Raw genomic sequence first — 13,082 nt, 5'->3', positions numbered from 1 at the left:
ACGGAGAGGAGAGCTACCGGGAGACTGAGGGGAGGAGGAGGGAGAGACAATAGAGGGGAGGAAGAGGAGGGAGAGACGATAGAGGGGAGGAGGAGGAGGGAGGCGTGGGACGGACCTCCCTCTGTGACCGTGCGGGAGGCAGACAGACGAAGCGGAATGAGCGACGCATCATAACAGGTGAGGTGAGTCCCTCACTGCGCTCCCACGTCAGTGAGGGAGTTATTCCATAAGGTCCTAGTCACCAGACCGTGGTGAACTTAGAGTGTTGTTGGATATTCGATTCCGTGCTTTCACTCAGTCTTGGCGGACAACCAAGGGTCACCCACTGGCTCCTGACTGCTTGCTTTTCACGAAGGGGCCGTCAATAAATAACTCCACTCAGACACCCAAGGATAATGGATTTTTTTTGCACCTACAATTTTATTTAATTATTTAAAGAATCATATTCATTTCCAATGCACCAAAACACACTAAACCAATGCAGAACTGTTCTACTTGTTGGTACTAATTATACACACCCAACATATTCTTGGGGTGTTACAGTGCAACTGTGGAGGTGATGATGAAGATGAAGATGGCTCCTAAAGACGGCCTTACGCTGCTTCCCTGCTTCTACTTTGTGGAGGTGAGGATAATACCTCCATCTCCCCTCTATCTCCCCTCTATCTCCCCTCTCTCCCCTCTATCTCCCCTCTATCTCCCCTCCATCCCCCCTCTCTCACCTCTATCTCCCCTCTCTCCCCTCTATCTCCCCTCTATCTCCCCTCTCTCACCTCTATCTCCCCTCTATCTCCCCTCTATCTCCCCTCCATCCCCCCTCTCTCACCTCTATCTCCCCTCTATCTCCCCTCTCTCCCCTCTATCTCCCCTCTATCTCCCCTCTCTCACCTCTATCTCCCCTCCATCCCCCCTCTCTCCCCTCCATCCCCCCTCTATCTCCCCTCTCTCCCCTCCATCCCCCCTCTATCTCCCCTCCATCCCCCCTCTCTCCCCTCCATCCCCCCTCTCTCACCTCTATCTCCCCTCCATCCCCCCTCTCTCACCTCTATCTCCCCTCTATCTCCCCTCCATCCCCCCTCTCTCCCCTCCATCCCCCCTCTCTCACCTCGATCTCCCACCCCTCTATCACCCCTCTCTCACCTTTCTATCACTCCTCTAACACCCCTCTATCACTCCTCTCTCACCCCTCTATCACTCCTCTCTCACCCCTCTCTCACCCCTCTATCACTCCTCTCTCACCCCTCTATCACTCCTCTCTCACCCCTCTCTCACCCCTCTATCACTCCTCTCTCACCCCTCTATCACTCCTCTCTCACCCCTCTATCACTCCTCTCTCACCCCTCTATCACTCCTCTCTCACCCCTCTATCGCTCCTCTCTCACCCCTCTCCCACTCCTCTCTCACCCCTCTAACAGCCCTCTATCACTCCTCTCTCACCCCTCTCTCACCCCTCTATCACTCCTCTAACACCCCTCTCTCACCCCTCTATCACTCCTCTCTCACCCCTCTCTCACCCCTCTCTCACCCCTCTATCGCCCCTCTCTCACCCCTCTCCCACTCCTCTCTCACCCCTCTAACACCCCTCTATCACTCCTCTCTCACCCCTCTCTCACCCCTCTCCCACCCCTCTCCCACTCCTCTAACACCCCTCTCTCACCCCTCTAACACCCCTCTATCACTCCTCTCTCACCCCTCTCTCACCCCCCTCTATCACCCTTCTATCACTCCTCTATCACTCCTCTAACACTCCTCTAACACCCCTCTATCACTCCTCTCTCACCCCTCTATCACTCCTCTATCGCCCCTCTCTCACCCCTCTCTCACCCCTCTATCACTCCTCTCTCACCCCTCTCTCACCCCCCTCTATCACCCTTCTATCACTCCTCTATCACTCCTCTAACACTCCTCTAACACCCCTCTATCACTCCTCTCTCACCCCTCTATCGCCCCTCTCTCACCCCTCTCTCACCCCTCTAACACCCCTCTATCACTCCTCTCTCACCCCTCTCTCACCCCCCTCTATCACCCTTCTATCACTCCTCTATCACTCCTCTAACACTCCTCTAACACCCCTCTATCACTCCTCTCTCACCCCTCTATCGCCCCTCTCTCACCCCTCTCTCACTCCTCTATCACTCCTCTAACACTATATCAGTTATCTATCACTCCTATCATCCCTCTTTGACTTCCCTCAATCACACCTATTGACACTCTATCTCCTCAGTTACCTAACAACATGTTGGCTGCATGGGTTACCTAGCAACCAGGCAGCAATGGTTACGTAGCAACATTCTGGGAGCATGGGTTACCTAGCAACCAGGCACCATCGTAGCGTCCTCCATCCCTGTGCTGTTAGCTCCCCATCGTAGCGTCCTCCATCCCTGTGCTGTTAGCTCCCCATCGTAGCGTCCTCCATGCCTGTGCTGTTAGCTCCCCATCGTAGCGTCCTCCATGCTGTCCCTGTGCTGTTAGCTCCCCATCGTAGCGTCCTCCATGCCTGTGCTGTTAGCTCCCCATCGTAGCGTCCTCCATGCCTGTGCTGTTAGCTCCCCATCGTAGCGTCCTCCATGCTGTCCCTGTGCTGTTAGCTCCCCATCGTAGCGTCCTCCATCCCTGGGCTGTTAGCTCCCCATCGTAGCGTCCTCCATCCCTGTGCTGTTAGCTCCCCATCGTAGCGTCCTCCATCCCTGTGCTGTTAGCTCCCCATCGTAGCGTCCTCCATGCCTGTGCTGTTAGCTCCCCATCGTAGTGTCCTCCATGCTGTCGCTGTACCTGCTGGAGCTCCAGCCTGCCCAGGGGGGGTACCGCTGCCACCAGCCCAGCCTCAGCCTCCCCTACGTGGGCCCGGGTACGGAGGCCGTCCCCCTGCTGATGCTGCTCAGCCTCGCCTTCGCTGGACCCGCTGCCACGGTCGGGACACACAACACAACACACATTACACACACTAACACAACACAACAGACACACTCAACACACACGCAAGACACAAATAACACAAAACACCACACACACAAGACGTACACAACACACAACATAACACATAACATACAAGAAACACAACACACACACTCAATACAGAACACACACACACACACACAAAACACACAACACACACTCAAAACACACACTCATCACAACTCACACTCAACACCCTTCACTGCTCAGCACGTGGTTGTGATTGGCTGATGTGTTCCAGATCATGGTGGGGGAGGGGCTGGTCTACGCCCTCCACAGGCCCGCAGGGGGCTGCAGCTTCAACTCCTTCCTCAGGAGAACCATGCGCTTCGTAGGTACAGGAACCCCTAACCCCTTAACCCCTAACCTCTTAACCCCCAACCCCTAACCCCTTAACCCCTAACCCCTAGCCCCTAATCCCTAACCTCTTAACCCCTAACCCCCTTAACCCCTTAACGCCTAACCCCTTAACCCCTTAACGCCTAACCCCTAGCCCCTAGCCCCTAACCACTAGCCACTAACCCCTAGCCCCTAACCACTAGCCACTAACCCCTAGCCACTAACCCCTAACCACTACCCCCTAGCCACTAACCCCTAGCCCCTAACCCCTAGCCACTAACCCCTAACCACTAGCCACTAACCCCTAACCACTAGCCACTAACCCCTAGCCCCTAACCACTAGCCACTAACCCCTAGCCCCTAACCACTAGCCACTAACCCCTAGCCCCTAACCACTAGCCACTAACCCCTAGCCACTAACCCCTAGCCCCTAACCACTACCACCTAACCCCTAGCCACTAACCCCTAGCCCCTAACCCCTAGCCACTAACCCCTAGCCCCTAACCCCTAACCCCTAGCCCCTAACCCTAACCCCTAGCCCCTTCCCCCAGCCCAATGATGTGGTTTATAGTTAGAACAGAAGGGGTCCCAGTACAGAGCCTTGGGGAGAGTGCAGTGCTCTCTGCCCTCTGACCCCAGGGGTCCATGTGTTCGGGCTGTGACCTCTGCCCTCTGACCCCAGGGGTCCATGTGTTCGGGCTGTGACCTCTGCCCTCTGACCCCAGGGGTCCATGTGTTCGAGCTGTGACCTCTGCCCTCTGACCCTAGGCGTCCATGTGTTCGGGCTGTGTGCGACGGCTCTGGTCACGGATGTCCTCCAGCTCTCCACCGGGTACCACGCCCCGTTCTTCCTGACCGTGTGCCAGCCCAACTACACCCTGCTCAGTGTCCCTTGTGACCTCAACCCCTTCGTCCACCAGGACATCTGCTCCGGGCACGACCGGCACGCTATCCTCACCGCCAGGTACGCTAACCCGGGTACTAACCAGCACTAACCCTATCACTACTACTACTACTAACCCTAGTACGAAACCAGTACTATTAACCCTAGTACTAAACCAGTACTATTAACCCTGGTACTAACCAATACTACTAACCCTAGTACTAACCAGTACTACTAAACCAGTACTATTAACCCTGGTACTAATCAGTACTACTAACCCTAGTACTAACCAGTACTACTAACCCTAGTACTAAACCAGTACTACTAACCCTAGTACTAACCAGCACTAACCCTATCACTACTACTACTATTAACCCTGGTACTAACCAGTACTACTAACCCTAGTACTAACCAGCACTAACCCTATCACTACTACTACTACTATTAACCCTTAGTACTATTAATAGTACTAAACCAGTACTATTCATCCCTGGTACTAAACCAGTACTATTAACCCTGGTACTAAGCCAGTACTAACCTACCCTAGATAACCCTAACCAACCATAACCCACCCTAGCTAACCCTAACCAACCACAACCTGCCCTAGCTAACCCTAACTAACCCTCTTCTTCTTACACAGGAAGACATTCCCATCCCAGCATGCAACTCTGGCAGCCTTCGCTGCTGTTTATGTTTCTGCAAGTACAACACACACACACACACACACACACACACACACACACACACACACACACACACACACACACACACACACACACACACACACACACACACACACACACACACACACAATCTTCAGTCTGCATGTAGAATATAAGAACATAACATTTGTAACTGTGGAAAATATAACATTAAATAACATATGTCACCCTGGATAATATAATAGAACATAACGTGTTTCCATGGAGACCACATCACCACATTATCACGTCGTCCTGGTCTCAGATGTACATGAACTGCGGACAGGTCTGCGGTCCCGGCCTCCCCACGGCTGCTGGTACCAGGGGCCCTGACTCTCTCCTGGTACCAGAGGTCTGACTCTCTCCTGGTACCAGGGGCCTGACTCTCTCCTGGTACCAGGGGCCTGACTCTCTCCTGGTACCAGAGGTCTGACTCTCCCCTGGTACCAGGGGCCTGACTCTCTCCTGGTACCAGGGGTCTGACTCTCTCCTGGTACCAGGGGTCTGACCCTCTCCTGGTACCAGGGGCCTGACTCTCTCCTGGTACCAGGGGCCTGACTCTCCTGGTACCAGCGGTCTGACTCTCTCCTGGTACCAGCGGTCTGACTCTCTCCTGGTACCAGGGGCCTGACTCTCTCCTGGTACCAGGGGCCTGACTCTCCTGGTACCAGGGGCCTGACTCTCCTGGTACCAGGGGTCTGACTCTCTCCTGGTACCAGGGGTCTGACTCTCTCCTGGTACCAGGGTTCTGACTCTCTCCTGGTACCAGGGACCTGACTCTCTCCTGGTACCAGGGGCCTGACTCTCTCCTGGTACCAGGGGCCTGACTCTCCTGGTACCAGGGTTCTGACTCTCTCCTGGTACCAGCGGTCTGACTCTCTCCTGGTACCAGGGGCCTGACTCTCCTGGTACCAGGGGCCTGACTCTCCTGGTACCAGGGGCCTGACTCTCTCCTGGTACCAGAGGTCTGACTCTCCTGGTACCAGAGGTCTGACTCTCCTGGTCCCAGTGAGTCTCTCCTGGTCCCAGTGGGTCTCTCCTGTTCCCCGTAAGTCTCCCCTGGTCCCAGAGTCTCTCTCCTGGTACCAGAGGTCTGATTCTCCTGGTACCAGGGGCCTGACTCTCTCCTGGTACCAGTGGTCTGACTCTCCTGGTACCAAAGGTCTGACCCTCCTGGTCCCAGTGGGTCTCTCCTGGTCCCAGTGAGTCTCTCCTGGTCCCAGTGAGTCTCCCCTGGTCCCAGAGTTTCTCTCCTGGTACCAGAGATCTGACTCTCCTGGTACCAGCGGTCTGACTCTCCTGGTACCAGCGGTCTGACTCTCCTGGTACCAGAGGTCTGACCCTCCTGGTCCCAGTGGGTCTCTCCTGGTCCCAGTGGGTCTCTCCTGGTCCCAGTGAGTCTCTCCTGGTCCTCAGATGTACCTGGACCAGGCGGTTCCGGCTTGCCCGCGGCTGCTGAAGCCGGTCCTGGTGTTGGGGTTCTGGCTGGCGGCCGGCCTGGCGGGGCTGACCCAGGTGACGCGGCACCGCAGCCACGCCCACGACGTCTGGGCTGGGGGCCTCATCGGGGCCTTCATCGCTGCCTACCTGGTAACTAACCCTCACCTGGTAACCATTAACCCGCACCTGGTACAGACTAGCCCTCACCTGGTAACCACTAACCGTCACCTGGTACAGACTAACCCTCACCTGGTTACCACTAACCCTCACTTGGTACAGAATAACCCCCACCTGGTCACCACTAACCCTCACCTGGTACAGACTAACCGTAACCTGGTCACCACTAACCCTCACCTGGTAACTAACCCTCACCTGATCACCACTAACCCTCACCTGGTACAGACTTACCCTCACCTGGTGACCACTAACCCTCACCTGGTACAGACTAACCCCCACATGGTCTCCTTCTCCTGGTCCACAGGCCTGTCATGCTGTGGGTAACTTCCGGCCCCTGGAGGCGGCGCCCCCCGGGGGCCCGGCCCCCCCCGACGCCTTGAGGGCCCTCGCCGAGCGCGGCCACGACTCGGTCTACAACAGGGGCCCCGCCTCCGCCTCCCAGAGCAACGACCAGATCTGTGGGGCCCCCGGTGGGGCGGAGGGGGCCCCCGGTGGGGCGGAGGGGGCCCCGGGGTCGGGCGGGGGGCCCGCGGGGGGCCTGCAGAGGGCCAGCCTGGAGGCGGAGCTCAGGGCCCCCAGGGAGACCATGGTGACCTTCAGCCACACCCTGCCCCGCGCCGGCCAGGGCCCCAAGGAGCCGGGGTCGACATGGCAACAGAGAGTGACGGACCGAAGGAGAGAGGGGGGCTCTGAGGCGGCCCAGGGCCCCCCAGCGGTGAGGCGGGGCCCGGGGGGGCACGGCCCCGATGCCGGGGCGCCCGCTGTGTCCCCTAAGAGCGCCCTGACGCGGGCCAAGTGGCTCGCCATCACGGAGAAGAGCCGCGCCCCCCCCGGCCCTCCTCCCGACCCCCCTGCAGGCAGTCCCGGCAGCGGGTCTGGTCGGGGGCCCAAGGGCCCTCAGAGTGCAGGGACCCCTGGGAGTGGAGGGGCTCAGCCAATGAGGGAGGCGGCCAGCAGGCCACGCCCCCACGCAGGGGGCCCGCCGCGGGGCCCGCCGCGCGACCTCCCCCCGCCCCAGGACCACTTACCCAGGAGCCTGGCTGGAGCCCGGGGGACCAGAGACCCGCTCACATACTAGGACATAGAGATCTAACCCTAACCCGTTAACTAGGGCATAGAGATAGAGATCTAACCCGTTAACTAGGACATAGAGATCTAACCCGAACCCGTTAACTAGGGCATAGAGATAGAGATCTAACCCTAACCCGTTAACTAGGGCATAGAGATAGAGCTCTAACCCGTTAACTAGGACATAGAGATAGAGATCTAACCCTAACCCGTTAACTAGGACATAGAGATAGAGATCTAACCCGTTAACTAGGACATAGAGATCTAACCCGAACCCGTTAACTAGGACATAGAGATCTAACCCTAACCCGTTAACTAGGACATAGAGATAGAGATCTAACCCTAACCCGTTAACTAGGACATAAAGATAGAGACCTAACCCTAACCCGTTAACTAGGACATAGAGACCTAACCCTAACCTTAACCCGTTACCTAGGACATAGAGATAGAGACCTAACCCTAACCCGTTAACTAGGACATAGAGACCTAACCCTAACCCGTTACCTAGGACATGGAGATCTAACCTTAACCCGTTACCTAGGACATAGAGATCTAACCCTAACCCGTTAACTAGGGCATAGAGATAGAGAGCATAGAGATTATACTGAAGTACAAGCTCAGAAGACGATGGACAGGTTCATGTGCAGCTCAGTGGTCTGAGGCTCTGACCAGTGACCTACTGGTCACTGGTCCTACTGGTCACTGGACCTACTGGTCACTGGACCCACTGGTCACTGGACCCTCTGTTCACTGTCACTGGACCCACTGGTCCCACTGGTCACTGGACCTACTGGTCACTGGACCTACTGGTCACTGGACACACTGGTCACTGTCACTGGACCCACTGGTCCCTGGCCATACTGGTCACTGGACCCACTGGTCACTGACCATACTGGTCACTGTCACTGGACCTACTGGTCACTGTCACTGGACCCACTGGTCACTGGACCTACTGGTCACTGGACCTAATGGTCACTGGACCTACTGGTCACTGTCACTGGACCCACTGGTCACTGGACCTACTGGTCACTGGACCTAATGGTCACTTGACCTACTGGTCACTATCACTGGACCCACTGGTCACTGTCACTGGACCTACTGGTCACTGACCATACTGGTCACTGTCACTGGACCTACTGGTCACCGTTACTGGACCTACTGGTCACTGTCACTGGACCTACTGGTCACTGTCACTGGACCCACTGATCACTGGACCTACTGGTCACTGGACCTACGGGTCACTCTCACTGGCCATACTGGTCACTGGCCACTGGTGTTTTAATCGCTAACAACGGCCATCAGCAGGCAATGTACTACAGTATATATTTAAGCAATAGATCATGCCAGGCTGTGGTATGTGCTCATTATACCACTGTTAAGGGGCGTTGTCCGGCCCCGACGCACAGTGGAGGGCCGGCGACCCCCTTCACAGTGGTATAATGAGCACATGCCACTGACTGAAGTGATCTATTGCTTTTATACAACGGTTACTGTTATGGCGAAACGAAAGTCATAGACACACTACATTTAAAAAGAAACCAAGAAAGTCAAAGTAGCCGTTTTATTAAAGACTACCAAAAAGTAGTCCCTCCTGGCTGCCTTCAAAATGCACGACGGTCGCTATGCAACACACTTTAGCGTCCCTCCGAGAGAACGGTTGGAACGGTTTCCACTTCAAGGCGCGGAGTGATACATTCACAAAATGATCGGGCGTCATAGCAGTTATGTATACGCTCATTATACAACAGTTAGGAACCAATCAGATCGCTGAATTTAGGCCCCCCGTTGTATAAATATATATTTATATATATCTCTAGATATATATATATATTTCCACACACACATATATACATATATATATATACATATATATATATATACATACATACACATACATATATATATACACACACACACACACATATATATGTCTATATATATATATACACATATATATATATATATATATATATATATGTCTATATATATATATATACACATATATATATATATGTGTCTATATATATATATATATATATATATACATATATATATATACACATACATATATATATGCATACATATATATATATCTATGTCTATATATATATATATATATATATATATATATATATATATATATATATATATATATATATAATAGATAGATATCTATCTATATATCTCTATCTATATATATATCTCTATCTATATATAGACATAGATATAAATCTATCTATATATATATATATATATAAAACATACATATATATAAATAATATATATATTGGGTTATGTAGAGATATACATAGAGATATATAGATAGAATCTATCTCTATAGAGCGTCCCCCTTGGGGACACGCTGACTCTGGCCTCCTTCTTAACAACATCGCTAAACAAGAGAGAGGCCGAATCCCCCTGGACCAGCACTGACCTGCTAGCCCCAGCACTGACCTGCTAGCCCCAGCACTGACCTGCTAGCCCCAGCACTGACCTGCTAGCCCCAACACTGACCTGCTAGCCCCAGCACTGACCTGCTAGCCCCAGCACTGACCTGCTAGCCCCAGCACTGACCTGCTAGCCTCAGCACTGACCTGCTAGCCCCAGCACTGACCTGCTAGCCCCAGCACTGACCTGCTAGCCCCAGCACTGACCTGCTAGCCCCAGCACTGACCTGCTAGCCTCAGCACTGACCTGCTAGCCTCAGCACTGACCTGCTAGCCCTGACCTGCTAGCCTCAGCACTGACCTGCTAGCCTCAGCACTGACCTGCTAGCCTCAGCACTGACCCGCTAGCCCCAGCACTGACCTGCTAGCCTCAGCACTGACCTGCTAGCCCCAGCACTGACCTGCTAGCCCCAGCACTGATCTGCTAGCCCCAGCACTGACCTGCTAGCCCCAGCACTGACCTGCTAGCCTCAGCACTGACCTACTAGCCTCAGCACTGACCTGCTAGCCCAAGCACTGACCTGCTAGTCTCAGCACTGACCTGCTAGCCCCAGCACTTACCTGCTAGCCATATAACAGATCTTCCCATTGCACTTCTCTGTTAGCATTAACACTGATCTGAAAGCCATAGTAATCGACTGCTGGCCAAAACACCTGCAGCCTTAGCATTGAGTCTCAATACTAGTCTGCTAGAATTTGTATTTGTTCTAGCATACTCAGGGTTTATGGGAGGGCGTTCTGCTTGATGTGCTACCGTGAGGCGAGCATGATTGTATGTTTATCACATGCACCACATGTGCTTGGTGCTGCTCAGAGCTAGTGAAAATAAAGTAATGTTATAAAGTCATTCTACTGATATAAAGTCTTATTATAAGGTCATTCTACTGTTATAAAGTCATGTTATAAAGTCATTCTACTGTAATAAAGTCATGTTATAGTCATTCTACTGTTATAAAGTCATTATTAAGTCATTCTACTGTTATAAAGTCAGGTTATAAGGTAATTCTACTGTTATAAAGTCATTTTATAAGGTCATTTTACTGGTATAATTTCATTATACTTTTATAAAGCCATTCTACTGTTATAAAGGCATGTTATAGCGTCATTAAACTGTTATATTCTACTGTTATAAAGTCATTATAAAGTCATTCTACTGTTATAAGGTAATTCTACTGTTATATTATACTGTTATCAAGTAATTATACTGTTATAAAATCATTCTATTAATATAAGGTGATTCTACCGTTATTAAGTAGGATTCTACTGTTGTATTCTAAAGTTATAAAGTCATTCTGCTGTTAAAAAGTCATTATAAAGTCGTTCTTCTCTTAGAAAGTCATGTTATAACGTCATTCCACTGTCAAAGTTGTTGCATGTTGAGTTTATTATTTAAGAAACCAATAAAGCCTTCAGTTAGCGAACAACCTCAGAAAACTGCAAGTCAGCCCCTTTACTGGGTAAACTCGGTAAACTTGGTAAACTCAGCCCCCTTACTGGGTGAACTGGGTAAACTCAGCTGTCACGGGCGCTGGCCGGGACAGCAGCAGTGGGGGAAACTAAGGAGCTTGGCGAGGCACTGGGGCACTGAAGTCCAGGGGAATAGAGAACTAGTGGTCGCAGCGACCGGGAAAATGTCCAATAAGAAGTCCAAAAAACGGGAGGGAACAATGCAACTTACGGGCAAGGGCCACGGCGAGGGTAGGGGCAATGTCAAGGGCAAGGGCAAGGCGGGGTCCTGGGCAGAGCACGGCCTTGGCGTGGAGCAGCGTGGTTCGGCTGTAGCGTAGCGTAGCCGAGGCAGGCGCAGTATGGCTTTGCTGTAGCAGGAGTTGCGTGACTAAGCGTGGCTTGGCTGTAGCTTTGTGTGGTGTGTCGGCGCTAAGGGGGGGCATTTGGGGGCCGTGCCCCCCCTAGCGGTCATTAATGCCCCTCCTACCACAGGTCATTATTTTATTTATTTTCCCGATAATGACCGGCGTTCTATACATTATCCCTTATATTACACGGGTCTTCTTAATGCTGTGGAAATCGCAAGGTTTGTACTGGCTCCCAGTACACTACCGCATCCAATACAAAACCCTACTCCTCACCTACAAAGCTCTCCACAACCTAGCCCCCAGTTATCTCTGCGACCTCCTCCAAGAATACACTCCCTCCCGCTCCCTCCGCTCAACCTCTGCTGGATTACTATGTATCCCCACATCACGACTCACTTCAATGGGTGCCCGGTCATTCAGCTGTTCAGCACCCAGGCTCTGGAACTCCCTCCCCCCACACATAAAACAGTCAGACACCATTACAACCTTCAAGTCACAACTCAAAACTCACCTGTTCAAACTCGCACACAACGTCTAACTGATCACTGTTTTGATTGTTTTTTTTTGTTTTGTTTTGTCTTGTTTTTGTTTTATTTATTTCTTATTGCTTGTTTATTTATTTATTTATTTATTTTTTCCACAATGTCTTTTTTTTTTTTAAATATGTATGATGACTATATGCTCTGTAAGGTGACCTTGGGTGTTTTGAAAGGCGCCTCTAAATTAAATGTATTATTATTATTATTATTAAGGTCCAGTTTTAGAACGCTGCAATTGAACTATTTCTCTTCAGCCAATCACAGCACAGAACAACTTGTACGTCACAGCCTTACTCTCCCGGTACCGTACTGTCCACTCCAGCATAAAAATATCCGATTGAAATAGCCGATATCCGGAGAATGACAAAACACAGTAACTCTAGCCTACTCTCAAGCAAAATAAAAATAAAACTAATAGCAAACCTAACTAATCTAACCTAACCTACGCAAATAATGCTGTTGCGGCTCTCAGCTGTGCCAGAGCGTTCACAGCTGCTAGGGAAACCACCTAGCATCGCAGCCCGTTGCAGCGCGTTGCAGCCAGTGTGAACGGCCCAGTTTTAGAACGTTGCAGCCCGTCTCGTCGCAAGGAGTCGCAAGGAGTTGCGAGTTGCAAGTCGTTGCAAGGTGAATCTTTGGTCTGAACTGGGCTTAAAGCTTATATGTTGTCAGGGGTGTTTTTGATTATTGTGGAGGCTGTTCTCTAGGTTTATAAA

The 13,082-nt window shown here is 51.8% G+C and overlaps 1 protein-coding gene across 1 annotated transcript; it reads left to right on the top strand.

The window, feature by feature from the left end:
* Positions 1-562: 562 nt before the first annotated feature.
* On the top strand, positions 563-11,797 carry plppr3b (phospholipid phosphatase related 3b). The gene is made up of 8 exons (XM_056604090.1): positions 563-625; positions 2,737-2,910; positions 3,197-3,290; positions 4,063-4,258; positions 4,818-4,875; positions 6,295-6,468; positions 6,800-7,313; positions 11,631-11,797. The coding sequence occupies exons 1-8, from the start codon at positions 563-565 to the stop codon at positions 11,795-11,797; spliced, it is 1,440 nt and encodes a 479-aa protein (XP_056460065.1).
* Positions 11,798-13,082: the final 1,285 nt, after the last annotated feature.

The sequence above is a fragment of the Gadus chalcogrammus genome, chromosome 12 (genome assembly GCF_026213295.1).
Source record: "Gadus chalcogrammus isolate NIFS_2021 chromosome 12, NIFS_Gcha_1.0, whole genome shotgun sequence".
Taxonomy (NCBI): Eukaryota; Metazoa; Chordata; class Actinopteri; order Gadiformes; family Gadidae; genus Gadus; species Gadus chalcogrammus.
This window is presented reverse-complemented; position numbering and strand designations above follow the sequence as displayed.